The sequence below is a fragment of the Panthera tigris genome, chromosome D2 (genome assembly GCF_018350195.1).
Source record: "Panthera tigris isolate Pti1 chromosome D2, P.tigris_Pti1_mat1.1, whole genome shotgun sequence".
Taxonomy (NCBI): domain Eukaryota; kingdom Metazoa; phylum Chordata; class Mammalia; order Carnivora; family Felidae; genus Panthera; species Panthera tigris.
The window spans coordinates 33,188,736-33,208,398 of record NC_056670.1 but is presented as its reverse complement, the minus strand read 5'-3'; the positions used below and the strand labels follow the sequence as shown (position 1 = coordinate 33,208,398).

The following is a 19,663-nucleotide window of genomic DNA, read 5'->3' as shown; positions in this document are numbered from 1 at the left end:
GGATTTGATCTTCTGGACCTTTCATATAAGTGGAATCATACAATATGTAGCCTTTTGTGTCTGGCTTCTTTCACTGAGCCTGTTTTTAAGGTTCATCCACAGTGTAGCATGTATTAGTACTTCTTTCCTTTCTATGGCTGGATAATATTCTATTACAGAAATATACCACACTTATAATTGATTTTTATAAACTGACCTCATATACTGTGAGCTTTCTGAACTTATTTCTTTGTTCTAGCAGACTTGGGAGGGGGGGCCAGAGGGAGTGTGAACTCTAGGATTTTCTACATGTCATCTGCGAATGGAGATAGTTTTATTTAGTCCTTTCCGATATGGATGCCTTTTATTTCTTTATATTGTCTTACTGCACTGATAAACTTCCAGACAATGCTGAATAAAAGTGGCAAGTGGAACTGAGTATTACCCAAAGAATATGAAAACACTAATTCAAAAAGATAATATGCACCCTTATGTTTACTGCAGCATTAATTACAATAGCCAAGACATCAAAGCAATCCGTGTGGCCACTGATAGATGAATGGATAAAGATGTTTGTGTGTGTACATATACATATACATGTACATATGTGTATATATATATATATATATATATACACACACACACACATATATATATCCAACACATACACAATGAAATATTACTCAGCCATAAAAGAGAATGAAATCTTGCCATTTTCAAGAATATGGATGGATCTAGAGAGTATAATGCTAAGTGAAATAAGTCAGAGAAAGACAAATACCATGATTTCACTCATATGTGGAATTTAAACAAATGAACAAGGAAAAAAAGAGACAAACCAAGAAACAGACTCTTAAACAAACTGATGGTTTCCAGAGGGGAGGTGGGCAGGAAGGTGGATGAAATAGGTGAAGGAGATTAAGAGTACACTTATGTTGTGGCACCTGGGTGGCTCAGTTGGTTGAGTGTCCGACTTCAGCTCCGGTCATGATCTCGCAGTCTGTGAGTTCAAGCCCCACGCTGGGCTCTGTGCTGACATCTCCGAGCCTGAAATCTGCTTCAGATTCTGTGTCTCCCTCTCTGCCCTTCCCCCACTTGCACTCACAAACTCTCTCTCTCTCAAAAATAAACAAACATCAAAAATAAATAAATAAAAAGAGTGCACTTATGATGAGCACTGAATAATGTACAGAATTGTTGAATCACTATATTTACACCTGAAACTAATATAACACTGTATGTTAACTATACTGAAATTAAAATAAAAATTAAGTTAAAAAGTGGTATATGAATGTCCTTACCTTGTTCCTAATCTTAAGAGGAAAATATTCAGTCTTTTCCCAAAACATACAATGTCAGCTGTTAAGTTTTTTTTAGATGCCCTTTGTCAGGTTGATGAAGTTCCTTTTCATTTCTAGTTTGTTGGGAGCTTTTACCATGAATGGATGTTGGATTTTGTCAAATGCTATTTCTGTGCCTACTGAGATAATGTCATTTCTGTCCTTTATTCCATTACTATGATGTATTAATTTTCTAATGTTTAACAAACTGTGCATTCCTGGAATAAATCCCACTTAGGGCAAATAATCCCTTTATGGTGCTAGAGTTGGTTTGCTAATAATTTAAAGTTCTTGTGTCTAATTTTAAGAAGGATATTAATTTGTAGTTTTCTCTTCTTGTGATGTCTTTGTCTGATTTTAGTATCAGGGTAATAATGGCCTCATAGAATGAATTAGGAACTGTTCTCTCTTTTCTGAAAGATTGGTATTATTTCTTCTTTAAATATTTAAGTGTATATAGAAATACAACTGATTTTTTATATTGATCTTATATCTTGTGGCCTTGTTAAACTCTATTAGTTTTTTTTTTTTTGTTTTTTATTTTAGAGAAACAGAGAGAGGGCACAGCAGGGGAGAGGGGCAAAGAGACAGACAGACAGACAGAGAGGGAGAGGGAGAGGGAGAGGGAGAGGGAGAGGGAGAGGGAGAGGGAGAGAGAGAGAGAGAGAGAGAGAGAGAGAGAATCTTAAGCAGGCTCCATGCTCAATGTGGAGCCTAATGTGGGGCTCGATCCCATGGCCCTAGGATCATGACCTGAACCGAAATCAAGAGTCAGATGATCAACTGATTAAGCCACCCAGGTGCCCCTAAACTCTATTAGTTCTAATAGGGTTTTTGTTTGTTTGTTTTGCAGATTCTATAGAATTTTTTGCATACAAAATTCTTTTCTTATGATAACTTTGGCTTTGGTAGCAGGGTAATAATGGCTTCATGGGATGAGTTAGGAAGTGTTCCTCTGTTTTCTAAAGAGTTTATGATAGTTATTTATTCTTCTAAATATTTGGTAGAATTTGCCAATGAAGCCATTTTTGCCTGTTTTTTTTTCTTTGTAGGAAGATATTTTACTAATTTAATTATTATAGATCTATGTGGATTTTTTAAAAAATCCATTTGGCAATTGTGTCTTTTTAGAAATTTGTCAATTATATCTAAATTATCTAACTTCTTGGCATGAAGTTGCTTATTACATTCCCTTAACCTTTTAGTTTCTGAAGGATCAATAATTATGACCCCCTCATTCATTTCTAATCTTGTTAATTGTGTCTTTTTTCTTGGGAAGACTAAAGACTTGTCAATTTTGTTGAATTTTTTTAAAGAACCAACCTTTGACTTTATTTATTTGTCTCTATTGTTTTTGTTTTCTATTTCATTAATTTCTACTCTCATCTGTATTATTTCTTTCCTTCGGCTTGCTTTTGATTTAATTTACTCTTTTTTAGTTTCTAAAGGTAGAAGCTTATGTTATGGATTTGAGACCCTCTTTTTTTTTCTGTAGACTTTTTCTATTTTTAAAATTATATTATGCATTATATTAGTTTCAGGTGTAATGACTCAATATTTATATTGTGAAATGATATATTGTGAAATGTATATATGTGAAATGATATATTGTGAAATGATTGCAGTAAGTCTAGTTAATATATGTCACCATACATAGTTACAGAATTTTTTTTCTTGAACTTTTAAGATCTCCTCTCTTAGCAAATTTCAAATATGCAACACAGTATTATTAACTATAGTCACCATGCTGTACATTACATGTACATAACTGGAAGTTTTAAATTTTTGACTCCCTTTACCCACTTTACCTACCCCCCAACTCCCACCTCTGGCAACCACCAATCTGTTCTCTGTGTCTGAGTTTGATTTTTTCCCCTACAGTATTTAAAGCTATTAATTTTCCTCTAAACACCACTTGAGCTATGTTCTACAAATTTTGATATTTTGCTTTTCCCTTTTCATTCAATTCAAAATATTTCCTAATTTCCCTTGTAGATTTCTTCTTCGACCCATCAGTTAATTAAAAGAAAACTGTTTAATTTCCAAATTTTTGGGGATATCCCAAATTTCTACTTAATTCCAGCGTGGTTGGAGAACAAACCTTGTATAGTTTCAGTCCTTGTATTAGTCCTTGTTTTAGATAAAAAAGAATATATATTCTGCTGTCGTTGTGTGGAATGTTAGGTCAAGTTGATTAATAGTGTTATTCAACACTTCAATAGGTTTGCTGATTTCCTATCTACTTGTTCTCTTTTTAATTTTTTTTTCATGTTTATTTTTGAGAGAGAGAGAGACAGAGCATGAGTGGGGGAGGGGCAGAGAGCGAGGGACACACAGAATCCAGAGCAGGCTCCATGCTCTGAGCTGTCAGCACAGAGCCCAACGTGGGGCTTGAACTCACGAACCATGAGATCATGACCTGAGCCAAAGCTGGACGCTTAACCGACTGAGCCACTCAGGCACCCCTTTGTCTAGTTGTTCTATCAAGTATTGGGAGTGGGGTATTGAAGTCTCTGGGTATAATTTTTGTGTTGTCTGTTTCTCCTTCACTTCTGTCAAATTTTACTTCATGTACTTTATGGTGCTTTAAGGCTTGTACTTAGATGTGTATATATTTGTACAAGCCTTTTTTTTTTTAATGTTTGTTTTTATTTTCGAGAGAGACAGAGCATGAGTGGGGAGGGGTAGATATAGAGGGATACACAGAATCCGAAATAGGCTCCAGGCTCTGAGCTGTTAGCACAGAGCCCAATGCGGAGCTCGAACTCACAAACAGTGAGATCATGACCTGAGCCGAAGTCAGACACTCAACTAACTAACTGAGCCACCCAGGCGCCCCTGGCTTTTTCTTTTTTTTTTTTTTTTTTTAATGTTTATTTGAGACAGAGTGAGTATAAGCAGGGGAAGAGCAGGGGGAGGGCAGATCTCATGAACCAAGAGATCATGACCTCAGCTGAAATCAAGAGTCAGATGCTTAACTGACTGAGCCAGGTGCCTCGAATTGGTCTTTTATCATTATGAAATGTCTCTTTGTTTCTAGTAGTATTGTCTTTATTTTGCCTGCCTTGACTTTTTTTTTTAACATTTATTTTTGAGAGAGAGAGAGGCAGAGCATGAGTGGGGGAGGGGCAGAGAGAGCGGGAGACACAGAATCGGAAGCAGGCTCCAGGATCTGAGCCATCAGCCCAGAGCCCGACGCGGGGCTCGAACTCACGGACCGCGAGGTCGTGACCTGAGCTGAAGTCGGACGCTTAACCGACTGAGCCACCCAGGCGCCCCTGTCTGCCTTGACTTTTAATTTCTGTGCCCTTTCATTATTTCCTCTGCATTTGCATGCTGCATGGATATGTGGAGAGTTTATCAGTGCCTATGAGTATCTTATTTCCCGGGTTTCCTTGATAAATTTCTGGGTAGTCTACTTTTTTGCCCTAACCAGTACTAAATCCACAGACTATCTGAGCCACTATTTGCCTTGTTTGTATGCCACTGAGTTTGCTACTGTTACTGATGATGCCATTGGGGTATCAGTTTGTGTCCAGGTTCCACTCCAAACTACTGAGCCCTCTGGTGGTGAAGCTGCTAGTTGTCACAGCTTGCCTCTTTGTAGTAGAACACATTCTCACTGTTCTTAACTCATGGTTCTAATGATTTTCATGAATAACTGCTTCTCTGTTAAGTTCAATTAACAGAGAATTTGGTCAATTTCAGGGCTCTGAAATGGTTGCTTGTGACTTTTTATTGTTGCTTTTGGGGAAAAAGACTTGTCAAGGTATTCACTCTGCCATACTAGAAGTCCCAACTCATAATTTTCTTTTATGATATGTTTTTCTCAGGTTTGGGCATCAATATATTATGATGGCTTCATAAAGTGCATTAAAAATGCTCCTGTTTTTTGGAAAAAGCTGTGTGACTTTTATTTCTTCCACAAAAAAATGTATGATAGATTCAGTAGTGAAACCATGTAGGCGTAAAGCTTTCTCTAAGAGAGTTGTTTGATTCAGTTTCTTTAAGAATTTTACAAGTATTCAGTTTTGAGGAATTTTCCATTTTATATAAGTTGCAGAATTTATTGGCATAAAACTGTTCCTATTCTTTTAACGTCTGTAGGGTTTGAGGTGATGTTTACTCTTTCATTCATGATATTTGTAATCTGTGTTTCCTTGCTTTTTCTTGACTACTATCACCAGAGGGCTTATTATTAATCTTTTCAAAGGATCCTTTTCAAAGGATCAACTCTTGGACTTGTTCATTTTCTCTTTTATTTATCTGTTTTCCTTTTCACTGATTTTTGCTCTTCATTATTTCTTTCATTCTTCTTTCCTACCATTTTAAGCTAGAAACTTCAATTATTCATTTCAAAGCTGTATTCTTTTCTAAAATAGGCATTTTTAAAAAAATTTTAAAATTTTTAATGTCTTTTATTATTTTATCTTAGAGAGAGCAAGAGCGAGCATGAGTGAAGGAAGGGCAGAGAGAGGGAGACACAGAATCTGAAGCAGGCTCCAGGCTCTGAGACCAACATGGGGCTTGAAGTCATGAGCAGTGAGATCATGACTTCAGCCAAAGTTGGATGCTCAACTGACTGAGCTACCCAGGCCCCCCTAAAAAATTTTTTTTTAATGTTTATTTGTTTTTGAGAGAGAGAGAGACAGAGTGTGAGCAGGGAAGGGGCAGAGAGAGACAGGGAGACACAAAATCTGAAGCAGGGTCCAGGCTCTGAGCTGTCAGCACAGAGCCCAATGCGGGGCTCGAACTCATGGACTGTGAGATCATGACCTGAGCCAAAGTCAGATGCTCAACTGACTGAGCCACCCAGGTGCCCCAGGACTGATGTTCTTGTAAGAAGACATGCCAGAGGTCTCTCCATCTGTGAGCATGCCCAGAAGAAAGGCCATATGAGGACACAGTATGCTAGAAAGAGAAGCCTCGCCAGAAACCAACTCAGACGGCACCTTGCTTTTAGACTTCCAGCCTCCAGAACTGTGAGAAAATAAATATCTGTTGCTTAAGCCACATAGTCTGTGGTGTCTTGTTATGGCAGCCTGGGCTAAGACAAACTGCCTCTTTTATTGCTAGGGAATAGTCCTCTTTCATAGGGCAAACTCAGTGTTTTCAAGTTTAGTTTGTCTCATATTATAACCATGTCAGCCTACTGTGTTCATGGTATATCCTTCTCTGTCCTTTAAATTTCAACCTAATGTGCCTTTATATTTACAGTGCATTTCTTCCATATAGTATACAGTTGAGTTTTGCTTTTTATCCATTCTGACAATCTCTGCATTTTAATTGGAGTGTTTAATCCATTTACATTTGTTTTAATTGTTGACAAAACTGGGTTAAATGTACCATCTTGCTACTTCTTTTCCATTTGTCCCTTCTGTTTTTTGGTCCTCTCTTGTTCCTTTCTTTTTTTTTTTTTTCCCCTGACTTATTTGATCAACAAATCAAGTATTTCTTAGTTTTCCATTTTATTTCCCCAATTGGCATAACTTATTCTTATAATTTTTTAATGCCTGCTCTAGAGCTAATATCATGCATTCATAACATATTGAAGTCTAGTTAGAGTCAGTATTTTACCACTTCATGCCTTCTTCTTCACACTTCCCATTTCTCTCTTGATACCTGACACTTCACAAATATAACAGCCTTATAACAGAATAATTCCATTTACAACCACCTATCCTTTGAATTGTATTTGTCTCATCTTTCACTTCTATAGGTATAAACTCTATCTTGCATAAAGAAGAAATCACCAAAAAATATAGACTTTTGTATTTACCCGCTTATTTATAATTTCTGGTGCTCTTTATCTCCCCCTGACCTGCATATTCCAGCTACTTCATCTTCCATGAACTCTGATCTCTGTTCCTCAGCACAATAGGACCACCATGCCTTGTTTGGACTCTGGCTCACAAATCCACAGTCAGAAAGTTATCCCCAGTCAGGAACCAGGGTAAACAGGGGCTCACCTTATGAGTTTCCTTTCTCAGGGACTGTAAATATATACTGCCTGTTATTCAGTGCCTTAGAGACACCCAGCATGGAGTTTCAAAGTCAGAACAGAATAAGGAAAGCATCAACCTGGGAGAGCAGCCTGGTATATGAAATTGGAACCCACGCAGAGTAATGAGGGCGTCTGTGTAGGAAGATGGTCTGTTGTATGGAAGGAGACCAAGAGGGGTGAAGAGAACATCTAAGCAATTTTCCTGACCCTGGGCAGTGCAATAGGGTTTTCTAGTTATTTTGGCAGTATAACAAGTACTCCCAAACTTACTGACTTAAAACAGCAACAATCATGTATTATCTCTCCCGGTTTATATAGGTCAGGAATTTTTAATCAGAGCAGGAATAGCTTATCTCTTCTCCACAACATCTGAGATAAAGCTCTTAAAAACATCTTGAAAAACATGAAGGCTTGGACCTGAATTCATTTGAATGGTCATTCACTCAAATCTCTGACAGTTGATGCTAGCTTTCAGCTGGGGGCTTCAGTTCATTTCCACATGGGTTTTTCCATGTGGTCTGAACTTCATCACAACACAGTGGCTGCAATCCAAGGTCAAGTATCCAGAGAGAGAGAAAAAGAGGCAGGCAGAAGCTGTGTTACTTTCTAACCTAGAAAATCATGCAGCATCACATTCACTGCATGCTAATGACTGAGGCAAATGATCCATTCAGATTCAAGAGGAAAGAACATATATCCTATCTCTCAATGGAGGAGTATCAATATCTTGTAAGAAGAGCATCATGTGAGATGGGATATATACTGGCATTTCTTTTGAAAATACAGTGCCACAGTGGGTGTTTTCAGGCGGGGGAGCAGGTTGTTTCTGGGTGTTGGAGCACAAGTAAGATGAAGAGGATGTCCATGCGGGGAGTAGCCAGCTTGTAATGTTGGAACCAGAATGGAGAGAAGAAGGCTACTATGTTGGGAGCAGGCAGCCTCACACAGGGTGACAGTCCAAGCAGGATGAAGAAGGTGTCTGTATAGAAGTCAGGACTACACTGGGTGTCTGACTCTGAGCAGGGTGAAAAGAGCACCAAATGGGTAAAAGGATGCAGGGGGTAGTGACCCTGTATAGGTTGTTGAAACATCTGTGAAGTAAGAAGGGTATTTGCAGAGGTTAGGAGGCAGTAAAATTAATAGGAAACTGGTTACATTCAGGAGGATTTATCAAGTAAATTACCTACTCTGACATACATGTGATACCTGCAATGAAATGTTTGTGTAATATAAGGAAAATATCAACATTATTTATATCCTAACTAGAAACCTTGAAAAAGCATGATCATAACAATAAATGTCAATGATAAATGTATTCTTCAAAAAATTAAAATGGTTTTAATTCAACTCCTAGGTATATACCTAAGAATATTCAAAAACATATGTCTACAGAAAAACGTTCACACAAATATTCATAGTAGCATTATTCAAAATAGCCAAAAAACCAAAATAACCTAAATGTCCATCAACTGATGAACAGATGAACAAAATTTTGGAATTTTTTGGAATAATATTCATCAACAAAAAAGAAGTACTGACACATGCTAAAACATGGATAAATCTTGAAAATATATGAAGTGAAATAAGCCAGACACAAAAGGTCACATATTGTATGATTCATTTATATGAAATGTCAGAATAGGCAATCCATACAGACAGAAAGCAGATTGGTGGTCCACAGCGGGTTGGGGGACTGGAGGGTTGGAAAGGGACAGCTAATGCATATGGGACATCTTTTGGGGGTGATAAAAATGTCCCGAAATTAGACATAGTGATGGTTGCACAACTTTGTGAATATACTAAAACCACTTAACTGTTCACTTTAAAAAAGTGAATTCTGGGGCGCCTGGGTGGCTCAGTTGGTTGAGTGTCTGACTTCGGCTCAGGTCATGATCTCACAGTTTGTGAGTTCGAGCCCCGCGTTGGGCTCTGTGCTCACAGCTCAGAGCCTGGAGCCTGCTTCCAATTCTGTGTCTCCCTCTCTCTCTCTGCACCATCCCCACTCATGCTCTGTCTCTCTCTGCCTTAAAAATAAATAAAATATTTTTTAAAAAAAAGTGAATTCTATGTTATGTGAATATCACAGTTAAAAATAATAATAATAAATCCAGTGAAAGTTTAACCTAGTATTAAATAAATGAGAAATCTATTAAAACATATAATAACATGTTAGAAGTTTTAAAAACATGACAAAGAATATAAATTTTTGCCAGAAGCCAACATTATCCTACAACTCAGTTCCCTTAAAAAACAGGGACTGTACCTTTACACACCAGCAATAAATAGAGTAAAAATGTAATTTTTAGGGGCGCCTGGGTGGCTCAGTCGTTTAAGCATCCAACTTTGGGTGAAGTCATGATCTCACAGTTTGTGGGTTCGAGCCCCGCATCAGGCCCTGTGCTGACAGCTCAGAGCCTGGAGCCTGCTTCAGATTCTGTGTCTCCCTCTCTCTTCTCTCCCCTGCTTGTGCTGTCTCTAAGATAAATAAATGTTAAAAAAAATTTTTTAATGTAATTTTTATATTATACCATACAAGGTACCTAGAAATAAATATTCAACAAGTGGAACTTTATGGATACAATTATAATAATTTATTAAGATATATTTTAAAAATTAATATTAAATGAAAAGATTTATGGCGTGCCTGGCTGACTCAGTCATTAGAGTATAAGACTCTTGATTTGGGGGTTGTGAGTTCAAGCCCTGTGTTGGGTGTAGAGATTACTTAAATAAATAAGCTTTAAAAAATGCAAAGATTTATATATCAAATTCATGAATAGAAGAACTCAATATCATTAAGATAGCAATCCTCCCCAAGTTGACCCATGCAATTTAACAAACAGATTCTAACATATATGTAAAGGATTGGCCAAGAGAATTGTGAACAATGCCATACGAATTCCCTACCAGATATTATGGATTAGAAATAAATAAGTCAATCTCATCTCAACACCCATTAAATAATGACTGAATAACATTTTGGGTAGATATCTTTAGTCCTTTTTTCTAATATATGTATAAACAAAAATATATGTAAACTCAAATTAGAACCACACTGTACATACTATTTTTAATCTGCTTTTTTCATTTAACAATATATCATAATCATTTTCCCAGTCTATAATAGCTTAATAATCAACCTCTAAGAACAATTTAAACAACAAGGTAACATTAGTGGTGGAGAGACACATTAGTGTACTGCACACAGCAAAAGGAGTAGATCCAGGGCCCAGATCCATATTAATATGCAACTGTTTAAGTCAAACACTAAGTACCTAAAAGGATTAACTACTATATCCATAAAAGCAAAGCAAATACTGAAAGAGGGTAAAAACTGATGAGAAATATTAAAATGTAAAGAAACCATGAAGGAAAGTAAAGGAATGAAATATACTGACAAAACTGATAAATCCTAACTCCCAGAATAGTCTGCCAAGAACTCCATCAGACCAATAACCAACAACTCACACCATATCCCCAGGAGAAGTCCGAGCTGCCTTCAGTGGAGATCCCTGTGCCTGTATAACTTGGAAAAGCAGATCTTGAATTCCCAGTGTCAGCTGATGTAAAAGGTGATTCTTGTGTGATGTCAGACTCACTAAATGCCCAATTTGGAAGGAAGAGAGAAAAAAGGGAAATTCTTATATTTCCTCAAGTTTCTGTAGCATTAACTATTCAGCAATTTACTAGATGACAAGCATATACACAAATATATCTATCCACAGGAGAAAAATAAATGAAGAACTTATCAATTAAGCATCATGGAAAAATCCTACCTAATTCCTGCAGAATTGATGACAGTGATTCTAAATAATTCTAGTGGTGGTTTACAATAAATATTTTTTAATATAATCTATTGTCAAATTGACTTATATACAACACCCAGTGCTCATCCCAACAGGTGCCCTCCTCTTTCCCCTCTTTCCCCACTCTCCCCCACCCCCACCAACCCTCAGTTTGTTCTCTATATTTAAGAGTCTCTTATAGTTTGCCTCCCTCCCTCTCTGTTCATAACTATTTTTTTCCCCTTCCCTTCCCCCATGGTCTTCTGTTAAGTTTCTCAAGATCTACATATGAGTGAAAACATGGTATCTTTCTCTGACAGACTTATTTCACTCAGCATAACATCCTCCAGTTCCATCCACGTTGCTGCAAATGGCATGATTTTATTCTTTCTCACTTCCCAGTAGTATTCTATTGCATATATAAACCACATATTCCTTTTTTTATTAAAAGATTTTTTTTAATGTTTTATTTATTTTTGACAGAGAGACAGAGCATGAGTGGGGGAGGGTTAGAGAGAGAGGGAGACACAGAATCCGAAGCAGGCTCCAGGCTCTGAGCTGTCAGCACAGAGCCCGATGGGGGGCTCGGACTCACAGATCGCGAGATCATGACCTGAGCCAAAGTCGGACGCTCAACTGACTGAGCCACCCAGGCACCCCAAACCACATATTCTTTATACATTCATCAATTGATGGACATTTAGGCTCTTTCCATAATTTGGCTATTGTTGAAAGCACTGCTATAAACATAGGGGACATGTGCCCCTATGCATCAGCACTCCTGTATCCCTTGAGTAAATTCCTAGCAGTGCTATTGCTGGGTCGTAGGGTAGTTCTATTTTTAATTTTTTGAGGAACCTCCACACTGTTTTCCAGAGTGGCTGCACCAGTTTGCATTCCCACCAACAGTGCAAGAGGGTTCCCATTTCTCCACATCCTTGCCAGCATCTGTACTTTCCTGATTTGTTCATTTTAGTCACTCTGACCAGTGTGAGGTGGTATCTCAGTGTGGCTTTGATTACAACAAATACTTTAACATTCTACTTATAACATCTACCTTTGAAAACTAAAAACATTTCAGAAGTATGAAAGTAATATCTGGACTTGTGTGGCACTTTTACAGTTTACCAAGCACTTTTATAGATATAATCCCATTTATTCCTCCCAACAACTTGGTGATGTAGAAGTCAACCCCATTTTAAAGACAATCTATTGAGTTCTAGGTTTTGAAATTAGTTTTTATGATTATAATTTTTCTATACCACATTGCTTCTCAGAACCCTCTTTGAAGTTACAGAATGATAACTGCAGCTAATACTCACCATATGCCAATTATTGTGCCAAGTTTTACATATTTTATCTCATTTATATTTACAACACTCTTTAAGAGATACTATTATCTGGTAAGTAACTTGCCTAGTGTTACTCAGCTAGTAAGTGGCAGAACCAGGATTAAAAATCAGATCTGTTAGACTCCTCCTGAGTCTTGTCTTTTAACTATGTAATAATACTACTTTAAGGGTTATAAGTATGATGTTTTCATTAGCTGTTCCAGAATAAAAGTTGAATGGTACTGAAAATGCGATAAAAGTCCTTGTTTTGTTTCATTAGTTCAAGATTAGATATCAAGCCCAAGCCAAAACACACACACACACACACACACACACACACACACACACACACACACAAAACACTTTTGCCATTATGCAGTGTAATAAGCAAACAAGTACAATTTGTGTTGTTACCTTTGGGAACTCGTATCTTTTTCATGGCTGTCATTGGTAGAAGAAATTTCATCCAGCTGCTCTGGAAGGGGATGATGATTAATAGCATGTTTTGTTATTCCTTTCCTGTGAAAGATTTTTTAAAAAGTTATATTTCCTGTAAAGAAAAAAACATACTTTCAGCAGCTTAACCTACAAGCTAATCACCTAATTCCTGCTGCTCTGGGACTGCACTGTCCAATACAGAAGCTGCTAGCAATTAGCAGTTAAAGTGTGGTTAATTGGTGTGATGAGCATCATTGGATGTTGTATGGAAGTACTGAGTCACTATACTGGGCACCTGAAACTAGTATCAGACTGTACGTTAACTGGAATTCACACAAAAACTTTAAAATTTGGTTAGTCAAAAATGGGATGTGCTTTAAGTTTATAACACACAGGATTTTGAAGGCTTAGTATGACAAGGACGTGTAATGGATCATTGATAATTTTATCTTGATTACATATTAAAATGATAATATTTTGGATATACTAGATTAAAAAATATATTCTTAAAATTAATTTCACTTCAAATTTAAAATATAATAAGTTATAATCAGATACCTATTAGAATAGCTAAAACAAAATATGGTAGTAACACCAAATGCAGGCGAGGATGTGAAACCAGATATCTCATGCTCTCCTGGTGGAAATATAAATTGGTACAGCCACTCTGGAATAGTCTCATAGCTTCTAATAAAACTAAACACATGCATTTACCATAAGACCTAGCCATTCACTCTTGAGAACTGATCTCAGAGAAATGAAAACTTACGTTCACACAAAAATCTGTACACAAATGTTTGCAGCAGTTTTATTTATAATTGAAAAAAATGGAAACTGAAATGTCCTTTGATGGGTGAACGGTTAAACTCTGATATATCCACATGATTAATAAGATTGAGCAATAAAAAGGAGTGAACTATTGATACATGGAACAACTTGGATGGATTTCAAGGTGAAAAAAGCAATCTCAAAAGGTTACATACTATATGATTCTATTGATATAATGTTTACAAATGACAAAACTATAGAGGTACAGAAAATATTAGTGGTTACCAGAAGATGGAGAAGGGAGTGGAAGTGACTATAAAGGGGTACACAAGGACATTCCTTGGTGGTGATAAAAAAGCCATCTTGATTGTACTGGTGGTTACACAGTTCTATAAATGAGACCAAACTGCACAGAAGTCTATATACACATACACAAAACAGTGGATATAAAAACTGATTTAACAGTATTGTACCAATATCAGTTTCTTGGCTTTGACGCTATACTAGCTACATAAGTTGTCATCTTTGGGGGAAACTGGGTGAAGCGTTCATGGGACTCTATGTACTATTTTTGTAACTAACAGTGAGTCTATAATTAGTTGAAAATAAAAAGGCAAAAAATTAATTTTATCACTTTCTATTCTTTTAATGTGACTATCTGAAAATTAAAAATTATATATGTGGCTTATATTATATTTCTATTGGACAGTGCTGCTCTAGGGGATTCAACATGTACATTAGAATAAACTAAGGGGTTAATTATTTTATGTTCGAGTCTTAATCATCCATAGTAGGCTTTCCTCCCCCACAAAATTCTGTAATAAATTAAGTTTAGGAAACATGATAGTCTAAACAAAGTACACAGGCTTCTTTATAAAAGGTCTTCTCAGGGTCTTTAATATGCCAATGTATATTATAAATCTCTAATATTCTTATTTCACAGAAAGGAAAGTGAAGCACAGAGAGACTAAGTAACCTGCTTAAGGTCATATGTCTAGGAAGTGATGGAGCCAGGATTCAAATCCAAGTACTCTGGCTCTGAGGCTTCTCAGAGCAAATGAATAATTTGAGAGTTTAATTCACTAAAGAAATAGAAAGCTATATCTATTTCTATTTCACTATTTTCACTAATAGAAAGCTATATCTTTCATATATAAAGATAAAGCTAAGGGACCCAGCAGCAGAGCTTTTACTTTAAATTATTTCTCAAATGGTAGGGATGGACAGATGATTAAGAGACAGATGAAAAGGTGCTCAACATCACTCATCATCAGAGAAATACAAATCAAAACCACAATGAGATACCACCTCACACCTGTCAGAATGGCTAAAATTAAGAACTTACGCAACAACAGATGTTGGCAAGGATGAGGAGATAGGGGAACAATTTTGCACTGTTGGTTGGAATGCAAACTGGTACAGCCACTCTGGAAAACAGTATGGAGGTTCCTCAAAAAATTAAAAATAGAGCTACCCTACAACCCAGCAATTGCACTACTAAGTATTTATCCAAAAGATACAAAAATGCAATGTTTATAGCAGCACTATCAACAACAGCCAAATTATGGAAAGAGCTTAAATGTCCATCATCTGTTGAATGGATAAAGAAAATGTGATATATATACACAATGGAATACTATTCAGTGATCAAAAAAGAATGAAATCACCATTTGCAACAACGTGGATGGAACTAGAGTGTATTATGCTAAGTGAAATAAGTCAGAGAAAGACAAATACCATATGATTTCACTCGTGGAATTTAAGAAACAAAACAGATGAACATAGGAGAAGGGAAGGAAAAATAAGATAAAAAGAGGAAAGCAAACCATAAGACTCATATACAGAGAACAAACTGAGGGTTGCTGGAGGGGTGTTGGGTGGGGAGATGGACTAAATGGGTGATGGGCATTAAGGAGGGCATTTGTTGGGATGAGAGCTGGGTATTACATGTAAGTGATGAATCACTGGGTTCTACTCCTGAAACCAATACTACACGGTATGTTAACTAACTTGAATTTAAATAAATTTACTTAAAAAAAAAATGGTAGGGATGGATTTGTGGAGAGCTATTTTTTACTCCTCTTATTCAACAATCCTCGAACCAAAAGTTGTCTTTGAGACAGTGGCAGTAAACAGAAATGTGGATTCCAGCTACAAGACAGAAATTTAAGACATTTTTTAGTCTGTCAAAGAAATCTCTATAAAATGACTGTTAGGGGCGCCTGGGTGGCTCAGTCAGTTAAGTATCCGACTTCGGCTCAGGTCATGATCTCGAGGTTTGTGAGTTCGAGCCCCGCGTCCGCTTCTGTGCTGACAGCTCAGAGCCTGGAGCCTGCTTCAGATTTTGTGTCTCCCTCTCTCTCTGCCCCTCCCCTACTCATGCTCTGTCTCTCTCTCTCTCTCTCTCCCTGTCAAAAATAAACAAGCATTAAAAATTTTTTTAAATAACAGATAATACCAAAGAAATATTAAATGTAATAGCATTGTTTTTACATAAGAAAATGCATTTTTAGAGATGCATACTGCAGTATACAGGGGTGAAATGATAGTGTCTGGGGTTTTGCTTCCTTATTTACAGATGATGGACAGAGAGGCTGAAAAGAGATAAAGAATATAGGTGAAGCAAATATATCAATTTTTGATCGTTATTGAATTTGGGGGATAGGTGGTTCAATATATTATTCACTATACATTTATATTTGAAACATCACTTTTTAAAATTTTATTTTTATTTTTTAAAATTTACATCCAAATTAGTTAGCATAAAGTGAAACAATGATTTTAGGAGTAGATTCCTTAATGCCCCTTACCCATTTAGCCCATCCCCCCCTCCCATAACCGCTCCAGCAACCCTCAGTTTGTTCTCCAGTTGTTCTTGAGTCTCTTCTGTTTTGTCCCCCTCCCTGTTTTTATATTATTTTTGTTTCCCTTCCCTTATTTTCATCTGTTTTGTTTCTTAAAGTCTTCATATGAGTGAAACTTATCACTTTTTAAGTATTAAAGCTGTATGTTGAAAACTTTTTATTTCAAGCTCTTTTCAATATCTATAATTTGGAACTATTAGGGAGAAAAGGAAAGTTACTTCTTCAAAGCAAATTATCATAATGCCAAAAGTAAAAATTGCTTTTATTTTACTATCATTTAGATACATATAATCTTCATTATCTTCATTATTCACATCATATTCTCCTAGAGAATCACCTTTGGAGAGAGTGGTCTTTAAGGAGTATCAAGTCAACAATAGAGAACAAGTAACAGAACTATACTGGATCAGTAATTCTGGCCCACTAAGTGCCTACCAGCAATTTTTTTCACAAAAGATTTTTTTTTGCTACTTTCAGAATGGTCAGAACTAATTATAAAAGCAGACTTTTAGCTAAGACCTGTTCCCTTTGTTTGGAAAATGACTTTCTTCTTCCTACTTCCTAAAAAGCTTATTATCTGAATTGCTACTGTGTAGATATCCTATTACTTAGTAGATAATAAGCTTCTGTAAGGCAAGAAGAGATCACAGATTTTCTTTGTATGGCTATTGTAGCAAGTAAAGATGGGAAGGGGCAAGAAAATTGCCAATTACTAAGGATCTACCCTGTGCCATTATTTTATTTCATCTTATTTATTTTATTTTATTTTATTTATTTTATTTTATTATTTCTTAATGCTTTTATTTTTGAGAGGGAGAAAGAGACAGAGCTCCAGCAGGGGTGGGGCAAAAAGAGAGAGGGAGACACAGAATCCGAAGCTGGCTCCAGGCTCTGAGCTGTCAGCAACCCATGAACCGTGAGATCATGACCTAAGACAAAGTCAGATGCTTAACTGACTGAGCCACCTAGGGACCCTTGTGCCATCATTTTAGATATGCTTTTAGATAAGGTGTTAGTCCTATAGTCCAGAAATGAATGCTCAAATATTTAGTAATTTGCTTAAAAGACACATGGCTAGAGAAGAGCTTAGCCAGAAACCGAGAGTGACTGAAAATTCCACGCTTGTTATTATCATATATACTTAGCATATTTTTTAAATTTTTTAATGTTTATTTTTGAGAAACACACACACACACACACACACACACACACACACACAGACAGTGTGAGTGGGGGAGGGGCACAGGGAGGGGGAGACAGAGTCTGAAGCAGGCAGGCTCTGAGTCCTCAGCACAGAGCCTGATGCGACCCTCGAACTTAAAAAGCACAATACTATGACCAGAGCTGAAGTCAGATACCTAACCAACTGAGCCACCCAGGCGCCCCTATACTTAATACTTAATTAATAAATGTATAATTGCTAAAATTACATAGCTCAATGGAGAAAAAAAGTTGGGATTTGAGGATTAAAAGGCCAAGCTCAAAACCTATTGGTTTTATCATCTTAGGATGTGTAACCTTTCTGATGTTTCAGCTTCTGAAAAACTGAAAGCTAATCATACCCATCTTACAGAATTGTTGCAAGGGATCAAAATGTGAAAGTCTTTTTGAAAGTGTAAAGCATTAATAAAAGCAGGACATTATCATTACTTGCCAAATTACAACACCTCACCAAGGGTGGGAGGGGTGTATTTCAGCTGCAATATATGCTCTCTAAAGCAAAACTTATCCTTAAGGATTCTGATGTTTAATTACAAAAATGGGGAAACAGAATGTATAATGATTATGACCAAGGCTTCAGGATCAGATTGACACCAGGTTTGTGTGCTCCACCACTTCCTGGCTGTGTAATCTTTGGCTTGCTACAATCTTTAAAAATCTGGGTTCGTTATCTGTAGAATGTGCAAAATAATATTCTCTATTCTGGTATCCTTCCTAATAGGATTAAGTGAGCTAATGCATGTAAGCAGTTTTGCACGGTGCCTGGCACTAGATGTATTCAACTTTTTTGTAGCACTCAGCTATTAGTAACTTCTCGATTCGTCAATGGCCATTGACAGTGAGGCATGAAACACTGAGTAAGCTACAAATGCCAAAGACCCAGTCCCTGAGTTCAGGAAGTGCAGCCCAAGAGGGCCAAGCCCTAGGACAGCACAGGAGACATGCCCTTAGCTGGAGATGGAGGTGGAAAGAGAGCGTCCAACAAGGCTGGGAGGAAACAGTTCCTTCCCCTGCCCTGAGAAAGGAAAGGTGGGAAGCGCTGCTTGGAAGGGGTCCCCAGAGCGCCCGCTGCCCGCCTCAGCCTCCCACGGCCCCGGTTAGGATGGCTGAGCAGTCCACTTACAACTCCAAGCTCTGTGGCACCGCCTTCCGGGTGTATCTGGAGATCATCCTCCTCTTCCTCCTCTGCCGCGGAGGGGGCGGGCACGCCAGGGTCGGGGCCTCGGGACCTGGCCCTCCCGCCGGCTCCGGCCCGGCCCCCTCCCGCCACCTTCCGGCCCCGTCACGCCCCGTCGCCTAGACTCCGGACCGCCACCTCTCCAGGGTCCCCACCCCTCTAGCCCTCCGCCCTGCCTGCTTCCCCGCGGGGGCGGAAGTGACGAACGCACCTGAGCACCCACCTAATGTTCCCGCGGACGCGCAGCAGTGACGTTGCTGGGAGTTCCGGGGCGAGCTGGTGTTTCAGGGGTGTCGGCTAACCTCAAGCGCCCGAGAAGCGTCTGGCCTGACCTTGGGCCGGACTTGGACTGCTACTGACGCGGTAGGAGGGGCGGTCGAGGAAAGGTGCCGCAGCCGAGACGCGTGGGGCAGGCCCGAGGATCGTAAGCGGAATTGGCTTCAGTTTGTCGGATGGAGGGAGAAAGCGTAGTCTGAGTCAAGAGCGCTAGACTCCAGCTCAGCCCTCTACAGCTTGGTCTCTTCTCTTTCTGTGCTCTGGTTTTCTCACCTGTACAGCAAGGAATTAGGCTGAGTGGTCTCGAAGCTCCTTCCAGTTCTGACACTAAATTCTTCATAAAAATGTGTGCTTGGCATTATGGGGCGGGTGGACAGAATTATCTGTCGCTCTGGCTTGAGAAGCCAAATGATTTGGACAGACTGCGGTGACTGGATGCAGGTTCCTCTCGACTTCGTTTTATTAGCCCATTAGAAAACC

General features: G+C 38.1%; 2 protein-coding genes across 15 annotated transcripts in view; one reads left to right on the top strand and one right to left on the bottom strand.

Moving 5' to 3' along the window:
• The window catches only part of FAM149B1 (family with sequence similarity 149 member B1), an 83,433-nt gene extending 64,427 nt beyond the window's left edge, over positions 1-19,006 (bottom strand). For 2 of the 6 annotated variants that reach the window (XM_042960528.1, XM_042960529.1), the window contains exons 1-3: positions 18,854-19,005; positions 12,854-12,958; positions 10,792-10,921 (exon numbers count right to left, since the gene is read on the bottom strand). In XM_042960528.1, the coding sequence (XP_042816462.1) occupies positions 10,792-10,921; positions 12,854-12,958; positions 18,854-18,900 (282 nt within the window). In that variant the 5' untranslated portion in view covers positions 18,901-19,005. Of the gene's footprint in view, positions 1-10,791; positions 10,922-12,853; positions 12,990-18,853 lie in introns of all 6 variants that reach the window. The other 4 variants (XM_042960527.1, XM_042960531.1, XM_007095698.3 and 1 more) reach the window with 4 other exon arrangements.
• Positions 19,007-19,023: 17 nt separating this feature from the next.
• The window catches only part of ECD (ecdysoneless cell cycle regulator), a 46,488-nt gene continuing 45,848 nt past the window's right edge, over positions 19,024-19,663 (top strand). For 7 of the 9 annotated variants that reach the window (XR_006209108.1, XR_006209107.1, XM_007095693.3 and 4 more), the window contains exon 1: positions 19,024-19,331. The gene's annotated coding sequence lies outside the window, so the exon portion shown is untranslated. The remainder of the gene's footprint in view (positions 19,332-19,663) is intronic. The other 2 variants (XM_042960525.1, XM_042960526.1) reach the window with 2 other exon arrangements.